General features: G+C 47.7%; 2 protein-coding genes across 2 annotated transcripts in view; one reads left to right on the top strand and one right to left on the bottom strand.

The window, feature by feature from the left end:
• Positions 1–19,333, top strand: part of LOC128800286 (M1-specific T cell receptor alpha chain-like) — a 226,754-nt gene that overhangs the window by 2,634 nt on the left and 204,787 nt on the right. The window lies entirely within an intron of this gene.
• LOC128800285 (M1-specific T cell receptor alpha chain-like) overlaps positions 6,382–19,333 on the bottom strand; it is a 28,880-nt gene continuing 15,928 nt past the window's right edge. Inside the window, exons 4-8 of the mRNA XM_053965403.1 lie at positions 9,586–9,645; positions 8,244–8,519; positions 7,531–7,602; positions 7,074–7,190; positions 6,382–6,990 (exon numbers count right to left, since the gene is read on the bottom strand). Of these exons, the coding sequence (XP_053821378.1) occupies positions 7,075–7,190; positions 7,531–7,602; positions 8,244–8,519; positions 9,586–9,645 (524 nt within the window). The 3' untranslated portion in view covers positions 6,382–6,990; position 7,074. The remainder of the gene's footprint in view (positions 6,991–7,073; positions 7,191–7,530; positions 7,603–8,243; positions 8,520–9,585; positions 9,646–19,333) is intronic.

Below are 19,333 nucleotides of genomic sequence, written 5' to 3'. Positions count from 1 at the left end.
GCCCGGCAGGGGACACACTGGTCCCCAGCCCCAGCAGTGCTGAGCTGAGGAGGATTCCTCCTCAGTGAGCAAGGAGTCAGGTCAACATGCCAGGAGGCTGCATGGACAAATGAGGCTGGCAAAACGTGGGCCCACTGCTGAATGGGATGGGGACCAGGTGACACAGGATATGGGACAAGGCTGAGGTCCTGAATCCTTTATTTACATCAGGTGAATATGCTTTATTCACCTCAAGTGCACTTCACTTCAGCAGCCAGATCAGCCTTCAGGAATTTCATTTCCCACAGACCGAGGGGAGAGGATGGACCACACAATATCAACTCCTGAAAGAAACTAGTGAATGAGCAGTTTTCTAGTCCATAAGAATGGATGTTGTCCAAAAAGTTCCAGGGAAGTCAGTGGTGAGAGCACAACTAAATGAAGAATGCACAACATCCACCGTCTTCTCACCCACCAAGACCCTTTGTCTCACTCTAGAACGCTATGAATGTGTCTAAGCAGGGTTCTCACTTCCCAAATCTGTGCTGAGTGTCCATGAGGAAGGAGGGCTGGGAGGTGCTCGAGGTGCCAGTGGAGAGATTGCCCGGATGTGCACGGTGAAGACCAGGATGGTGCAGGCAACGTCAAGTGATGGTGGAGCAGATATTGACCCTACAACCCAAGGAGTTCTCCACACAGCAGCAACTGGATATGTCCTGAGCAGGTCTGGGATTCCATGCAGAGCTCATGTTGGAGCCGGTTTCTGACAGGAACTGTGGTCTCATGGAAGAAGTAGCCCATATCATAGCATCTTTTCTGAGAGAACCTGCAGTACTCCACACGGAAGCAGTCAATTCCTTAAGGACTGCACAGCAAACTACAGACGCACACTGAAGGAGCTCATGAAGGACTGCAGTCAATGCCAAGAACCAAAGCTGAAAAATTCCTGGAGAAATGTCTCCTCTGGCGTGGACTCCACTCTCTGGAGAAGGAGAAGGGCATGAGAAGGAAGAAGTGGCAGAGAAAATGGGTTATGAAGTGATGGTTGCATTCCCCTTTCCTGTGCAATGATTGGGTAGATGAGGGGGTTTTAGATGTGTAATTTTTTTTTCTCATTATCCTACTCTGATTTGATTTACCAAAAATTAAATTAATTTCTCCAAGTCCATGTGTTTGCCCAAGTTGGCACTCCTGCGACCTGTCCTTATCTCAACCCACAAGCCTTAATTGCATTATTTTCCTCCTGTCTGATTGAGGAGTATGGGCACTGAGACAGCAGCTTGCTGAGCCCCTGCAGGAAAACCAAAGTCAACTCACCACCCATTTTCAACTCCTTCTTCCTGGTCAGGTGCTCTGAAGCATCCACCCTGTAGAGCAATGTCATCTCTGCTGATCTGGCTTTCCTAAACAGCCTGGCTTCATCCACCACAGCACTCTGGAAGCTTCAGCAACACATCTCCATCATCCCATGGCTCTGCAGCCAAGGCATAGAGGAGAAATGAGACCGTGCTGGACAGGAGCCCAGGCAATGTGCACTAAACCTGCACTTCCCCAAACAGCCTCTGCAGTTCCCAGGACAGATCCTCCTGCACCATAAATGGTACCAGCCCTTCCAGCACACCTCCCTGCAGTGCCTTTTAGTGCCACCAAGCCAGAGGGATGTTTTCTGCACCTGCCATTGCCTGACAAGAGCCCTGGGGTGCAGCTGCTAGAAGGAAATGCTGGGAGATCTGTCCTGCCCATCTGTTGGTTTTTGGTTCACTCTGCTGCAGAGAGGCTCTAAGGTGGATCTGCTGCACAGTAATACATTGCTGCATCCCCTTGCTCTGCTGCCAGGATCTGCAGTGTGAAGTTGTTCTTGGAGCTCTCCAGTCTTCCCTTAAAGCGATCTTGGAAACCTTCTCCATAGGCAGAACCACCCATGCAAATCCATTCCATGACCCGTGGGCCCTGACGGTACCAGTACGTGTAGTAGTTGCTCATATCACCTCCCTTCAAGCTGCATTGTAAGGTGACTTCATTTCCCTCTTGCACGGTCACTTCCCTGGGCTGCTGCTCCAAGGCCACCTGGCCAGTGACTGCTGGAGAGAGCAAGAACAAGCCATGGTCACTCCAAGATTCAGCAAAGGTCAGGGCAATGCTGGTGGGGCTTTGGACTGGCACTGGAGCAGTGAGAGGACAAAATCCCGCTCTTTGAAGCCAGCCGACACAGATGGGCAGAGCTGGTGACAGCTAGCAAAGCTCACAAGGAAGGAGACACCACATTTCCCTCCCTCCTTTTCCCTGTCACACAGGAAGCTTTCTCTGATTTTCTCCAAAGAAGCTGGAAGGATTTACACCCAGTGGGGACAAATTCCTTTGCCCTTGCCAAGCAAGGATGGTGAGGAACCCACTCTCCTGTCCCTGAAACTGCTTGAGGTGAGCACAGCAAAGACAAAGGCCTGTCCCAGGCAGTGGGGCTTGTGCCCTGTGCTGCCATGCTCCAGCTGGTGTGTGCCAGAGGGGCCGCAGTGCCTCAGGAGCAGTGTCCAGTGCCAGGGCAAAGCGCTGGGCCCCGAGACCTGAGTGCAGCAGGGAGGTGCCCTGCGTGTGCCCAGGCTGCAGAGGAGGCAGCTGGGATGGAGGTGCTGAGCTCAGAGCCACAAGAGGAGCAGGGCTGCTCTCCCCGTGCTGCACAGGCATGGCTGGGCAGCTGGAGCTGGGGCACAGGTCTGGCTGCAGGTGCTCAGCACAGCTCCCCAGAGCCCTGCAGAGCCCAGGGCCACGCTCAGCTCCTGGGGCCATCAGCCCTTGCCTTCACTTACCTACAATGGGCAGGAAGCCCATGCACAGGGCACTCCACATGGCCAGGCCCGCTCTCTGTGGCCTCTCTCCACCTTCTCTCTGCCTGCACAGCAGCTCTGCCCACACCTGCCCTTCCTGGGCCTCTGTCACTGCTCCCAGGCCCAGTCCCTGCTGGTCCCTCCCTCTGTCTATGACACCAGTGAGGGGGAGAGGTGGGGCAGGAGGAGCAGAACTGGAAGCTCTTGGTGCCCTCCTGCGTGTCTCTCACTCTGGGTGGTCCCCATTTTTCTGTTAAGCTCCCTCCATATTCTCTCTCTGTGTGAACCTGTGGAAGAACCTCAGGCTTGCTTTGGAGAGGGTCAGTGGGAACACTAAACTGGGAAATCCCATTCCTAAACCACAACAGCCTTATTTGGCATCCAGCGTGGGGCATGAAGGCTTGAGATAAGAGCAGATCTGCCCAGAGTGGGCTGGAGACAAATCTGATCTCAGCATTAGTTGTTTCAGGTGTGGAGGCACTGGTGCCAAGGCTGCTTGGGCTGTTCCTGTGGCTGTGGTACCTAACCCTGTGTATGCTCCCATAGGTGCTCCCCATGCTGATATTGTGCGGGGCTGTGGGCACTGACAAGGGGGTTGGGAAGAGGACAGAAACTCTTGGCCTCTGGAGCTGAACTCTGTCAAATGTTAGAGAAAGATATTGTCCCAAGGATGATCTAGCAGTGTTCCCAAGGAGGTCCAACCCCATGGCCAGAGACTCTCTTTGTCATCAAAATACAACTGTGTGTGCACAATGCTGGTTAGAGGTGCCCATGTAATGAAGGCTGGGGTGTCTCTACTCTGTCGCCTTGCAGGTTATGTTTCAATACTGGTCACAAAAGGGAAAGTGCCCTGATCATGGGAGGCTTTGGCATAGCCAGGAATCAACCAAAGCTCTCCCTACAGAAATCCTAGAGCTGACGTCTATTTTCAAAGCTGTGCTTTGGAAAGACAGACATTCCCAGGAGCTCTGCACTCCACAAGCTTGAATAGTTTTGTAGGGGAAGATGAGGCCCCAATTCTTCAGTTCAGACCATATCTGCTGACTGAAATATAAGGGAAACTGAGATACACAATTTGCCTTGCAGTCAGGTAATTAACTCCTAATGAGTTTCTGTTAGCATTAGATCTAATTTTGTCAGGATCTTTTTAGGATTTTGGGACACAAAACAGATAGGTCAGATTTTGCTTAGCAGAAGCAGAAATATGATTATTACATTGTACTTTTAATGTGGTATAAGAAAACAGAAGGGTTCAGTGGCCCAGAAAGCTATCTAATGTTTCCCATTCTCATGGAGTTCTTCATGTAACCATGTAACCTCCTGGAAAGAGATTTATTCTTTCAGGATGCTTTTAATGTTCTCTGCCACTGGAGAGAGCTCTCACCATTTTCAGTTGCCCAGATGGGCAGATGTCTGATACCACACTCCATGTGTGAGACTCACACATAGGGGAGAAAAATGTGCTAGAGGTGAAAATTTTCCTCAAATTACTTTAAATGTTTTATTGAAGATCTCATTGTGGGTGGTCTTGTCTCTGAAACTGCAGGAAAAACAGAAACTATCCCACAGCAGATTTTAGTGTTAGAATATCATGACCTTACTTTATTCTGGCCAAGATGGGCAACAGAAATCATTTCATCCACACATTGCACAGACTGTGCAGAGAAAATCCTTCCATCACTCAAGGTTTGCACTAGAGTTTTCTTGTTCTTATACCATCAAAATCATGGGAATTCATTGGTTCAATGTTCCCAAGTTCCTCAGTTTGTAGTATTTGTTTTTTTTATTGATTTCTTCATGTTCAGCATTATTTTGGCTCTCATTCTTTGTTCTCTTATTGATCTTGTCCCAGACCAGGTGTCTCTGACCATGCCAGGGCTGATGTTTGGGAGCTGATGTGCATTAATGCTCATTATCTTTTGTGTATCTTGGAGGTGACTGGGTCTCCTCTGCTCTAGCAGGACTGTCAGGAGCTGTTTGCCAAGGACCATGTCCAGGTGGCTTTTGAATGTCTCCAGGGACAGTGGCTCAGCCCCTGGAGATTTTCAAAGGCTGTCTGAGCACAGTCAAATATGGACACAAATTAATCTGTAGGAGAATAGGATAGTACTGTCAGAATGTATTCTACCAAAGTGTTCTCTTTATAATCATCCTCCATTCTATTGCTATCATGGCATCCCTTTAAGGACAATATTATTTATTCAGATTTCTGGAAAATGCCACATTCAAATGTGCTTCTTTGAACAGAGGCTATTTTAATGTGGAGCAGAGTTTCTCTACAAAACTCTCCTAAGCTGATGCCAGGTGGCAGATCTGCAGATTCTGTCCTCTTATGTGGAATTAACCACACTAGGACAGTCTTTAACACACATTGGCCAAAGTGTGGCACAGTCCAACAGCAACGCTCACTGTGCAGCTTTCTTACATGGGTGAATCAGGGAGCGGAACAACGAATTGAAATTAATTTGGAAAGATTGATGTGGAGGCTTGGGCTAGAAAGGGGCAGAGCTTTAGAAGTCGCTCCCATTGAGTCATGAGGTGCAGAAAGGACTGTGCTGCTTTCTAAACTCCTTCTAGAGGAGGTGTGGATGGATCCAGTCCTAGTCCCAGACTTCATCAAGACTTCATGACTAAGGGATTATAGCAGCACTTCATCATTGACCTTTCCCTCTTTCCATCTGATTCCTCTGGTTATGTCTGAGGGAGTATTCTCAAAATATAAATCTGCCAGAGAGACTGGGAAAAGGTGTGGAGTGCTTGAGCAAAAGGTCCTGGGTGTCATTGGAAAATCAGGATAAAAATGCTGGTGAACACCCCCCCCAATTGATGTTATGGTGGTAGAATGCAGTAAATGAGCATTTCACTGGATTTGGATCTGTCACACAAATTTCACAGAGCTTCTGCAAGGGCTGAGACTCTTCTCTGGGTGTGTGCAGGGCCTTAGGGTCTGAGCTGAGCAGGCTCAATGCAGCAGCCCTTGCTGTGTCCTGTGCAGAGGCTCTCTTGAAGGCAGCAGGAACTCAGGCAGGGGGAGCAAAGCCTTATTTCCCCTTCAGGATGTGGTTAACTTGTGTTGTCAAAAGCAGGAGAGGGTTAATGCTGCCTGGTGTGACTGAGTCAGAAATGGTGACCACAGCATCCTGCCTGTAGCTTGTGAGAGGGGGATGAGCTGGGGAAGGTGTGGGCTGGGCTCTGTTAGGTAAGAGCCAAGTTGCTATGGAAACTATCCCTCCATCAAAACACCCCAAATTATTTTCTGGTGGCCCCTTCCTCCTCTCCCTGAGTGCAAAACAACAGCAGGGTTTCTTCTCTGCTGGTATGAGCATTTTCCTCCCTCATGCCTTCAGCAAGGACTCTCCTCACTGAAGCTCCTGAATGTGCCAGAGAGACACTTCCTGCACAAAGTCTGCAAAAGTGAAATTCAGCCAACAGGAAATCTGCACTATCAAAGCCGTGTTTCATATCCCAGTGGGCTTTAGGAAAGTTGGATTTCAGCAATTTCCATTCCAGCTTCAGATGGAAAAGCACAGTAATTCCACAACGTTTTGGCATAGCAAAACTTTATTTTTGTCAGTACTACAGGAACCTAAGATGCATGTGCAATTCATTTGGTAGAAAAAATACAGGCTTAATAAAGAAATGAACATTATCTGGCTGAATTAAATCACTTAAGGTCGAACAAAGCTCTTCTTATCTGGCATACATTCTTATTGTTATTAAATCTACCTCAGACCTGAAGCTCCAAATGGGAACTACTGGGCTTGAATTCCGTCAGCAGTGCTGCTCCCCTTCCACAGGCAGTAACACAACATGCCTGGGAAAGGTGCTTTTAAAAGGCCATCTATCTAGAGTGAGCATTGGAGACTTCAACGCTATTGAAGCAGGTTGGACCCTTGAGTGCAAATGCCAGAAAGAGTGGGGAGATCTACTCAGCAGGAGGATGAGGATAAATCCACTCTCCTGAGTTGTCAGAGGAGAGGATAGAGCAAAAGCACTTAGAAGTCTTCAGTGTAAATCAGCTGGCCAGGCAGAAGTGAACAGTATTCAATGTCTTCAGGGGAAGGTGCTGCCTTGTGTCCTGGGTGGCCTCTGTCAGCAGCTCTGCCCCTGCTTGTTCAACCCCCTTGTGCTGTTGGTTCACGTTCTTTCCTGCTCTTCTTCAGGCTCCTCTTGCCTTCATTCCCCATGTCTGGAAAAGCAAAGGGAGGTTTAAAGTACATTTAATGAAATTAGGCCTGTGAACCATTGTTTGATAGCTGTGAGCTCCCTTACCTCAGAAAAGAAACAGCTTGATACTCATGAGGACATTGAAGGCGATGCTCTTTGCCAGCAGGACTCTCAAACCCAGCACAGCCATGGACAGCATGTTCACTCTCTGCCCTTCGGGGTCTGCTCAGAGATCAGAAAAGAGGGGAGAGATCATGGTCTAGGTTTTGATGCTGTGATCTTGGCAGAAAGTGGGCAAAACCACAGGAGAGAGTTTCAGGGAAAGGAAGAGCAGCAAAGGGACAGCCAATAGAGAACATGGAACGACAGGGGAGCCCAGGGTCTGTCTCTGTTGCTTTTTGCTTCCTGGGGCTTGTGTGTAACTGCAGGAGCAACCTTGGAACAGCAGCTTGTGTCTGCTGAATGTGTTGTGTTCTGAGTCCTCTGCCCTGGAGAAAATACAGTTCCATGCCTTTATCCTCCAGACAGCAATGGAACTTCACATCCTTTTTGGGTAACTCACCTTGTGCTGAGGGGTCTGTGCTGTTGCAAACCCTGTCACTGGTGCCTGTTCCTGGTTCTTCAGCCTCCTCTTCTGTAGCATGATAAAGAAAAGGCATTTTAAACTCTATCCACCATATATACAGGATTAAAAGAAATCTTCAGGTGACATTTCTTCTAGGAATTGAGGAAAGTTGGGGCTCAGATGATCCATCATTTATTCCAACATTAACTTGAGGTGACAATTTCTCCATGCAATTGCAGGAAACAGAAGAATTCCTGCATTGGTTTTACTGTATGAAAGACCTTCAGGACTACAAATATAATGGCACAAAATAGAAAACATATTTAGTAAAAAACCTCACAACACACCCCACCTTTACCATTTTGTAGGTTTTAGAAAGGCTGTTCCAGCTTGTGCTGCAGCAGGTTTGCTGCTAACAAGGTCAAATATTTAGTCATAAGGAAATTCACATTTTGGACAAATAGATTTTGTCTTCCCTCTTCTCCCCCAATAAAAGTATCTCAAAGTAATTCAATAGTTGAAACCATCTTTCAATAGTTGAAAGCACCTTTCAGATGCTTTGAAACATCTTTCAGCTCTCCCTGCTGAAGTACCCAATGTCTGTCTCATCTCTGCTGGCTGCCCAGGGCAGTGCTGTCAAGAAGGAGAACACAAAGGCCCACAGGCCACTGTCTCCAGAAATAAGTGACAGCTGTGCCACCAAGCTGTACCTGGCTGTGTTGCTATCGTGCTGTTGTGGGATTGGGCCGTGCAGGTCACCTCTGTGTCTTTTGTCACATTGACCACTTTGATTGCATTGTACAACCCCTCTGACGTCCAAATGGATGTGCTCTGTTCATATACGACCTCCTGAGAGGGCATCTCCAAGCTGATGTCCTTTGTAAGGAAGTTCCTTGCCAAACAAGCTGCTTTCCCAGTGCTGCCACCTTCTTTCAGTTGCTTTGATTTCATCACAATGACTTGAGGGACAGAAGTTTCTGGAATGTCTGTAAAGAAAAGCAAAGTTAGGACAGGATTGATTTTACTGCAGGCTTGCCCGAATGCTGAGTGTCCAAAAATTCACGTGTACTCCAGCTGTGACTAATTTGTTGCATTGGCAATCACTTTTTGTGGTCTTTATTTCTTGCTGCTTCTTTCAAAAGATCAAATTAAAGACAGAAAGGGGTATGAGGGGCATATTTTTCTAGGAGATTTAATCCCACAGGATCACAACTTCCTTTTGCCAAAGCTTGTTCTTGTAAGTGAACCCTTGATTTTATAATGGACCTACAAACAAGAAGGGAACTTTTATGAATGCCACTCCAAGAGTCCACTTATTCTGCTTTCTCAGCAATTTTATTCCAGAACATAACAGTTCTATCTGGATTGCCTTGCATATTGATGAGACATAAGTGAATACACTTTTTTCTTTTACTCTCCCTCCCAGACATCCAACAGAAATTGAACATCCATTAACTTGGTTTGACCAGTTCAGTTGAATCCAAACTCTGAACAACTTAGTAAGACTAAAGTAGTACATAAATGTAAGAGATATATATATATATATATATATATATATATATATATAAGATTGTATTTTATGCTTTTGTACCTTTCTCAGCTATCAGTGTTGTATTTTTAACTCTGACACAATAGATAGTCCTAGGAACTCGTATGCCAACTTCTGCAGACAATTTATTTCCCTTCAGACAGTCCAAGTGTGACTTCAAAACCCAACAACGATTATGAAAATCTTATTAAGAAGCTTGAAAACGTGGATAGATGTATGTTCCTAAGAAATTCAGAATGATCGCAGACAGAACTTCCCTTGTGGAGTTCAAGTTCTTTGGCAACACTGAGAAGTGGGATAAGAATATTTTTACATAGAAATTGCCTTGTTGCCTGCAAAAGATTAAATATAGAAAGTCTAATGAATGACTGAAAAACATGAATGGATGTCTGCATGAACTTTAGGAAGAATAAAATATTTCTAAATTTTTATTTTAAATTTTTAAAAGGGGGGAAATGAAAGAGAAACAGCTCAGAAAATGGTAATGTATAAAGGATACCTACTGGGCTGCACAGTCAGTTGAGTTCCATTCCCAAAGACAAGAGCAGCAGTAACACACAGTTAAAAGGCGTAAATCAAAAAGGGCTCATTTTGCTATTCTTCCTATACACATTTCCTTCCCAGCTGTTGTACCATGCTCGGCCAGAGCCTGTCAGTCCTGTGCGTTCTGTGTTCTCTGAGAAGACCTTGAAAGGCTTTTCATGTGGTCTCCTCTCCAGGCTTTCCAAAGAGCCAGAATACAAACAGGCTGCTTCTCTGCAATAGCTCCCTGGGCAAGATCATCAGCAAGCAATAATGCACACAGTGCAACAGTGGTTCAGTGAGAGAAGATTTATTTTATCTGACCCCAGAAGGCTCACTCGAGTCCCACAAGTTTGCATTACCTGACAGTACCGCCATGAATTCCTACCACTGCTTGCTTCTGGAAGGGATTTGTGTTTTATGTTCTGAAAATTTATTTGGACAAAAAGTTGTTCTCCTTCACTTTTGTCCTATAAAGTCCCAGGATGAGCCCTATATTCCAGAAGGTAATGGGCCTTAGCATTCTCAATGGATGTTTAATCTGGAATAAACCAAACAGTACCAAAAGGAAAACCTTCTCTGTCCTTAACTGAGGCCTCAACAGAATATGCCTGGAGAATCCCACAGTGGCACTAATGGTTGTTATGTTATGTCATTTTGGATTAGGGAAATTCTCAAAATATTTGGATAATAAAGTACTTGTGCTGTAAACACCTTAAAATGCTGTTTAGTATCTCCTAAAGGAATTTAAAACCAAAAGGGGGAGGTTGCTTACATCCTGGAAGCTTTGCCTTCAACTTATTAAGTATTTCAGCAGTCTCAAAAGGGACTTTGACACTTAAGGCCCAACATCTTTTTAGCATCAAACATAATACCAGAATCTCTGTGCAGCACTGCAAATATGCTGTCTTTAGCTAGAAAATTAAAATAACTGAACAGCAAGAAAACATGAGGTCTGTCTTCAGAATGAAGTCTGAAGAAACCTTCCTTCAGAATGATAACTTCACTTGAGGTGACATACACCTTTATTGTACATTATGGATTTCCAAAGAATGATAGGAATAACTAAGGCTTCTTATAACCCCTACTCCCTACATTGCTCTTTTCAGAACCCACACAACCTGGCAGACAATTGTCTTTCATTCCAGGAGCTCTTGGATATGAGGCACTTGTGAGAATCTAAGCCCAAGGCTATTTAACCTCCTTCCTGCTCTGTCCCCAGGGCAGTGGAATTCCTTACCCGGGGACACTGTCAGTGGTGCCAGTGTCAAACCAGAACTTCTCAAACCAGGCAGTTACAGATCTGTCTCAAACCTCCTCAGCACTGTGAGCTCTTCACTGAGCTCTGCATTCCTGCCCCAAGTCAGTCAGTGCAAGTGCACTGGAGAATTGGACACTGGACAGTAAATTTGGGCCAGAGTGCTGCCCAAAGTAGGAATAAGTTATCACATGCTGAGCAGTGCCCTGCTGGTGTTTGGGGGTCATGGAATAATGGTGCTATGCAGAGTCAGCCCAGTTGTTGCTGGGAAAGCTTCCTGAGCAGCTCCAAGCTGAGGGCTTGGCTTGAGTGCCTGGCTGGAGAGCGAGTGCATTCAAGGGATTATTGCAGCTGAAAATCCTTTCAGTGAACCCAAACCATTAAATTCCTTTCTCCTCCCCCATGTTAATTTTAAATGAATTTTTAGAAATAAAGAAATTCCACTTACTTGGTACAACTGTGAGAGTCGTCCCTGGTCCAAATATAAGCTTCCCTGTCCTCCCACTGCTAAGACTTATTCCAATAACTCACTCTTTCTTTGTGGGTTCAAAAGTGTTTTAAAAACAGGCAATGAAAAGACTTTAGTCCTCATTATCCATGGGTGTAAGTCTTTGAGAGGATCCAGAGGTACCTTTACTTCCAAAACTGGAAAATGAAAAATATTAATTTAATTGTTTAGTGATTTCAAATATCTTGATTGAGTACAGAATTCTCAAATTCTTCCTTTCTTCCACTTTTTAGTATCCCTATGAGCTCTTTTATCTTTCCAGGATAAAAGGGAATATAAGAAGCATGTTGTACTTCTCTTCTTAATCACTAGAGTCACCCATCTCCTTTCTTTCCCAAAATATCTCACCTTTTTCCCCTCTTTTTGTTTTTGTACAGGTCCCTATGCTGTTTATATCATTGTGGTACTCCGGCCCCTGTACACAGTGATCTATTTCCTTGTAAAAACTGTCTCTGTTCCACTACACAGAATTTTGGATTATACAGGCAGTCACATGACTTCTTCAGTGGTTTGAGATCCAACGTACGACATGAAGAAACACCATATGGCTTTCAAGGAAGGATCTAAGATAATATCAGAAAGGTTGAGCTGTAAATGAGAACTTGGGGATTACATGGCCCCTCTGAATAGTCTGAAGGTGTTAAGCTGGACAGAAAGCAGGAAAATAATTAGTACTTTTCATGTCATATCAAAACATTTCTAAAAATTGTTCTGACTTGCTGAAAACTGTCCACTTTTCCCCCTTCGTTTCAGGGCTCAGAAGCAGGAGGAATGTGCCCTCTGGTCTCTTAGAATTGGTGCCTGGGGGTCATTTAGTACCTTAGAAAGTCTTTATGGTGTTTTTGGTAAGAGGTGAAAGTAGACAAAATTATTGCTCTTTCTTGTGTAGGAGGCACTGAAACCTTGGAAGTGAGATCAAAGAGTAATGGAGAGGATGTACATTGATCAAATCCTTCATGCTATTCAACTTCTGTATCATAAACTCTTGATAGCCAGAGGTAGACTCAACTTCTGAGGCTCTGCAGCTTCAAGAGCCCATCCCTGCCTTTTGTAACAAAGGAAGGGCTTGTTGAGTCTGTGCCCATCAGGAAATGTTGGTACAAAACAGGTGAGGAATGATATGAACAGGACAGGCTTGAAAATAATGAAAAACCAAAGGGCTGAAAGGGGTGCACTGTGAGAGTGTGCACATACATGAGGAATATCTGTGGGGGAAAAGAAAATCCTCTGTGAAATTACTGTAGCTGGATGCATCTTTACAGTGCCTGTGCAGAAGCACATGGAGTAGGGGAACAAACACAAGACATTAGAGCTCCACCAGTAGGTGCAGGGCAATGACCTTGTGGACAGCAGAGAGACGTGGTCGGACAGCTCTCATGACCCAGGAAGGGAAACGTGTGGTGCAGTGCAGGTCAGGGCAAATGGCCTGGGCTCCTTTCCAAGAGAGGATGCTGGGTTGGGTTGGCTTGGCTTGGCTTCAAAGGGCCCATAAAGATCATCTACTTCCAATCCCTCTGACAGAAGAAATGAAGTGGTATTATCTTTGTGTTTGTGGCTTTTGGCAGTGCTGTGTTGAATGGCTCTGAGATTAATCCACCACAGCAATTCTTCCATCAAGCCAAAGCGGGGAATTGTGGAAAAGCCTGGGGAGAACTGCCATCTCTAGCAGTTGGCATCTGTAGCTCCTGTATGGGATGCCTCGGGCACTGTGCTCAGGAACAAGCCCATGGATGCACTTGCACAGGTCTCCTTATATCTTCCATGAAAGCCTACACTTCTAAAGAAAGACAGGAATGCACAGTGCTCAGAAGAATAAACACAATGTGTTTATTCACATGGAGCCAAATCTAGGAGTGCAGGGAAGGAGTTTTTCATCATGTCCTGGGAAAGTCCATCTTAGCAGTGCAGTTCCTGGTGCAGTGCTGCTCTTTCCTCAGATACAATTAATTGACTATTGTTATGTGTTACTGCAATGTTACTGTGAGGTTCCCTAAACTTCATGAAGCATCCAAATGCAGTTGAGTTCCACATTTCCGTGCTAAAACTGCAGCTCATTCAGTGCCCATTGTGTTTCTTCGTCATGGTTTAACCACAGATGGTAACTAAGCACCACATGGCTGCTTCCTCCTTTGCCCCCTCATTGAACTGGGGAGAGAATTGGAAGGGTAAAAGTGAGAAAAGTCATGGGTCTAATAAATAACTCAACACTTTTATGAATAAAGCAAAAGCTGCAGATGTGAGCAAAGCAAAGCAAGGTATTAATTCACAACTTCCAATTGTTAGGCAAGTGTCCAGCCTAATCCAGAAAAGCAGAACTCCATCACACCTAGAGGCTACATGGAAATAAAAACGCTCAGTTTCCACCACTGTCCTTTTTCTTCCCTGTATTTATATGCTGAGCATGATGTCTTATGGCCCGGAATCCCCCTTTGGTCAGCTGGGGTCAGCTGAACCAGTTGTGTTCCCTCACAAATTTTGTGTACCCTCAGCTACTCACTGGTGGGTGGAATGAGGAGCAGAAGAGGCCTTGACTCCATGTAAACACTGCTCAGCAATAACTCAAACATCCCTGAATTACACACACTCTTTCCAGCAGATTCAAAATATAGTCCTTTTCCTGCTACTATGAAGAAAATTAACTCTACTCAAACCAAACCAATCACATTCTTAACAAACAAACCAACCAAAACACCCTCTTTCCCTGGTTCTTTCTGCCTGTGGGAGATGTTGAGAAGGAAGGAAGGAAGGAAGGAGTTAACAACATGTTAATGGTTTGGGGTTTGCTTGTGGGACACTGCTGTTGTTATTGCTGTAGCACCTCTGCATCTGTTTCTGCAAAAGACAGCCCAGACTAGTCCTAAGAAGTCTGGGAAGAGCCTTGGAGCAACCACAAAAGATCTGGTTAGATTAAAGCCCCTTCTTCCAATACTGCCCTGGCTCTGCCTGCGTTTCAAGCACTGTGCCCTTTTCAAGTTCTCTCATGCTGCAGAAATAGGTGGCTGTGTCTGTAGCTGCTAGCGAGAGCAGTTGCAGCCACAGTTGGTTCCTGGAGGGGTCTGCAGAGCTGTTGACTCGGTTCTGGAAGGATGAAGCGATGTGCTGGAGCCGTGTGAAAGGATACTGCATCACTAGGTGCTGCAGCTCTTTGCCAGGAGTCTGCCGGATCCAGTCCCACGCGTAGTTGCTATCGGTGATAGCTACACCAGAGATGTGACAGGTGAGCCAGACAGACTCTGAGATCTTCCCTACTGTAGGGCCTGAGGCCTCTGTCTTCACCCGAGAAAGGCCACCTGCAGCCCAGGAGACAAGGGTAAACAAAAAGCAACAGCTTAAGTAATCAATCTACTCCACCACGTCCCCGTGGCTCTGCTTGTGATGTCCAGGATCCAGCAGCTGCAAACCCATCTGCTCAAAAACTCTTGCTCCCTGTAGAATCTCAGATCTGGGAGAGACACACACAGACTTCCCCATTCTCCAACTGAGCTCCCAAATGACCCTCTAGAATTCCCCATTTCCTCTGCTCACCCCTCAGGCAGCAAAACCCGTGGGCTGGACTGAGTGGACATGAACTGTGCCCAAAACCATAGCAGGACTATTCACACACCTGGCCCTTTGGATTGGGTACCTGTAATACTGGAAACCAAGGGAAACAGGGAAATTACTTCAAAGCTAAAGTGAGAAGTGAATCGGCTGACACATGGGAAGAAGGTAAACATAAAAGTTAGAGCTCATTTGGGGAGAGCAAAAGGTAAGATGTCCCTGTCAGAATCAAACATTTGAAAACTCTGTGCTGTGTCTACAGCAATCCCAAGCATCGGGGCCAACACAGGCTCCTTCCAGCTCTGAGGCAGAGAGCTGAGATGCTGACAGGTGGTTTGTGTTCAACCTCAGCTGGATTTTGTGTCTCTGTGCGAACAGCACAGAAGTAGCGGGCACCGTCCCCGGCATGGAGGAGATGCAGGCTGAGAAATGCCAGAGAGTGGGAATTGTTCCTGGAGGCTGTGGCTCGACCTTCCACTGCTGACCCAAACTGAATCTGTGATGAGTAATGGCTTATCCAGGACACCCATTCGAATCTGCCTCTGGGTGCCCGACGGTACCACCGAACATAATGATTCTCGAAGGCGAAGCCGGACCCTCGGCAGGAGAGGGTAACGGAGTCCCCTGGCGCTCGCAGCCCTCCGCCGGCCTCCTGCAGCCTCAGCTGTGCCCGGAGCCCTGCGGAGGGAGAGCGCAGGAATCGGGCAGGGCGCGACCACGAACCGAGGGTATTGTCCCGGTGTCCCGGTGCCCCTGGCCGCCGCACTGTGACAAAACCCGCCATCCTTCTCCCCCCAACATCCGCATCTGCCCGTGTCCCTGCTCCTGCCTGTCCCTGTCGCTGTCCCTCGTTCCCCCGGCCCGGGCTCGCCGCCCTCCCCGCCCGGCTCTCACCTGCCGGCCACAAGGCCAAGGCCAAGGCGAGCAGCCACGGCCCCGGCCCGGCCAACATCGCTGCCGGCCCCGGCCCCGCGGCAGCCGCACAGGAGCCGAGCGGAGCCGCGCTCGGGCCGCTCCCGCCCGGCCCCGCCTCGCCGGGGCAGCGCCGCCGCCTCTGCCCGCCCCGACACACCCGGCCCGGGCCCCGGGGCCGCGGCCCCGCCGGGCGGGAGCAGCGCCGGCCGCGGCCGGGCCGCGCACACAAAGCAGCGTTGCGCGCTTGGAGGGCGCGTTCCGCCAAAGGGACCCGAGCGATTCGCGGGCAACGCGCCCAGAAATTCGCCTTTGTAGCACAGAAGGTCACTGGAATGCGGGGGGAAATGCTGCCAGCAGCTGAGCGAGGTGGTGGCTCTTCTCTGCTCGGCACTGCTGGGGGCATATCTTGGTTCCCCACTTTGCCATGTCAGTTGTTTTTCACCGGAGCAAGGACACAAGGATGCTGAGCAGAGAACTACAAAGGGATTTTATTCTTTTATACTTTGCCTAAGTTCGGGGCTGTGCCCTCAACTTGTCCATGGCAGATCCTGCTGCAGAGAAAAGCAGGTCTGAACTGTGTCTGATCAGTGACTCTTGCTCACATAATCCCTGAGTGCTTGTCCTGTGCTGGATCCCTGTACCCTGGTCCCATGCAGGTGGTGCAGAAAAAGTGGTCAGTGGTGCAGGAAAGTTCATTCTTTGAAAACTCAGGCCCCATGCAGGGGCTGGAATTTCTCCTGAATTCTGATTGATTTCACTGCTGGAAATTTCAATGTCTGGTTTCTTTGAGGGATAAGTCATCTCCTGATCTTCTCTTGTTATGGGGTATTCTGAGCTGGCAAGAGCTGCCTGAAGGTGGGTGACCAGGACAAACCAGCCCTAAGGTCAGAGCTCCCAGTCTCAGGCACTGTTCCTTCTTATAAACAGGAGAATATTGGAGCTAGACCTTTCCTTTCACAGCTTTTGTCATTGAGGACTTCCAGAAAGAACTTGTGCAACAGAAGTGTTGAGGACAACCCTGTGTCCTCTTCAGGATGCAAGTTTCAAAGCTGAAAAGGAACCTGGGAAACCTGCAAATGATACAAAGGAAATTTGGGTTGGGTAAATGAGAGACACACAGAGGAATGAGGAGAGCTATTCAGCATGGGTTTGTTTTCTGTATTTCTGCTGTTTCCTGTATTTGTGGTGTGTGTTCTGTCAGAGCCTAGGGTGTGTTGTTGTTCTGTAAGGCTGCAAACAGAGGTACAGGCCCCCAAGCTCTCTCATAAAGGCTCTGCATGGCCATCAGACCTGATGCTGTTCTTTCTGGAGAGCCAGAACAGGCATAAGGAAAGAGGAGCAGAAGAGGAGCCAGCTTTGCTGCTCCTCTGTGCCAGTGGGAAGTCAGGAATTAATTTTTGATTTTGTTTGGGTTTTGTGTGCTGATTTTGCTGTGTTTATTCAACTCTCTTTCTGTCAAAACACACTTTTTTTTCCCTCCACCCTTTTGCTTCTCTCCCCCATTGCAGTGAGGGGGACTGAGTGAGCAGCTGTGTGGGGCTGAGCTGCCTGATGGGGTCAGGGCCAGGAGGTGCCCACAACCTTCTCCTGTTCAGTTCTGAATGTCCTCAAAAATGGAACTTACAGAGTCTCAGGTATTTCCACAAAGTGTCAGATCTCCCTCAAAATTTTCTTCTCCACGCCAAACCAACCCAGGCTCTCCTTATACGTCAGCTGTTCCCTTCCTTGTGTTCATGGCCTTTCATTGCATTTGTACTCCTCTGTCCATGTCCTTCCCAGGATTGGGAGCCCAGCAGGGGACACACTGGTCCCCAGCCCCAGCAGTGCTGAGCTGAGGAGGATTCCTCCTCAGTGAGCAAGGAGTCAGGTCAACATGCCAGGAGGCTGCATGGACAAATGAGGCTGGCAAAACGTGGGCCCACTGCTGAATGGGATGGGGACCAGGTGACACAGGATATGGGACAAGGCTGAGGTCCTGAATCCTTTATTCACCTCAGGATTCAGCAGCCAGATCAGCCTTCAGGAATTTCATTTCCCAGAGTCCAGGGGGAGAGGCTGGAGCAAGGAAGATGTACCCTTGCACAATCCATGTCACTGAGCCCTTCTCTAGTCCATAATAAAAGGCTTTGTCCAAAAAGTTCCAGGGAATTCAGTGCTGAGAGCACAACTAAATGAAGAGTGCACAACATCCACTCTCTCATCACCCACTAAGACCTGTTGTTTCACTGTAGAACGTTGTAAATGTGGCTAAGCAAGGTTCCCACTTCCCAAATCTGTGCTGAGTGTCCATGAGGAAGGAGGGCTGGAAGGGGCCAGAGCAAATTGCCCTGATGTGCACGGTGAAGAGCATGGTGATGCAGACTGTCCCTTTGCAGACCATGGCAATTGATGGAGGAACAGATACTGACCCTGCAGACAGTTCAGGACCTCACACAGGAGCAAGAGGACACGGTCTGAAAAAATCTGTGACTCCATGGAGAGCTCCCATTGGAGCAGGCTGTGGTCTGTGGAGCTGTGGTCCCATGCAGTGAGTAGCCCACGCCAGAAGAGGTTTTCTGGCAGGACCTGTGTCCCACAGAGGAGCCAGAGTGCCACAGTGTGTTCCTGAAGGGCTGCACCCCATGGAAAGGACCAACTGTGCTGGAGGTGTTTGTGAGGAACTGCAGCCAGAGGGAAGAACCTGCACTGGCGAAGTTCCTGAAAAACAGGGTTGGACTCAACACTGAAACGGGGAAAGAGAATGAGAAGGAAGAAAAAGCAGGGGAAAAAATGTTTTGAACTGATTGCAAACCACATTCACCATTCCTGTACAGTGATCAGGTGGAGGAGATGTTTCATTTGTTCTTACTTCTCATTGACTTACTCTGATTTCGATTGGCAATGACTTAAATTCCATTCCCCAAGTCCACGTGTTTGCCCATGGTTATCATGGCCTGGGGTCCTGGGGGTCTGTCCAGCCCCCCGGGCAGCAGCCACATTAGGTGTGCCGGATAGCACTGTGCTGATGAGGCGCAGCCTGCCTGGGCCCTCCGGCTAGCTCCCAGCCGCAGGCAACTTTAGCGAGCACTTGTGGAGTGATTTCAGCTCTAGTGAGTTCAGCTCTCAGTGATTTCAGCTCAGTGCTCGCAAAGTGCCTCGGCAGATGCAGGGATGGAGAGAGGTGAAGGCTGTGTGGAGTTCTGCGGAGATGTCTTTATTGGCAGCTTCTGCAAAGGGTTCCAGTGACAGTTCTTCCGCTGAACTGGGCAGAGGTGAGGGTTTAAGTAGGCTACTGTGGGATTAGAAGTTGTCCAATGGCTAGGGTTGAGGAGAATATGACCTATAGCCTTACAGAGAGATAACAGGGGTCTGAGTGCAGAAGAGGGGCAGCTCTGGTCCACTCATCATGACTCTGCATTTCTTATCTTAGCCTAGTGTCCGCCATGGAGGCCTTCCAGGGCCTCTGACTGCTACACATGGTGGCACTGCTGGGACATCTCCCTGTCCTTATCTCAACCCACAAGCCTTA

Source organism: Vidua chalybeata, chromosome 26 (genome assembly GCF_026979565.1).
Source record: "Vidua chalybeata isolate OUT-0048 chromosome 26, bVidCha1 merged haplotype, whole genome shotgun sequence".
In the NCBI taxonomy this organism is placed as follows: domain Eukaryota; kingdom Metazoa; phylum Chordata; class Aves; order Passeriformes; family Viduidae; genus Vidua; species Vidua chalybeata.
Note: the sequence above shows the minus strand (reverse complement) of the source record. Positions and strands in the feature narration are given on the sequence as shown.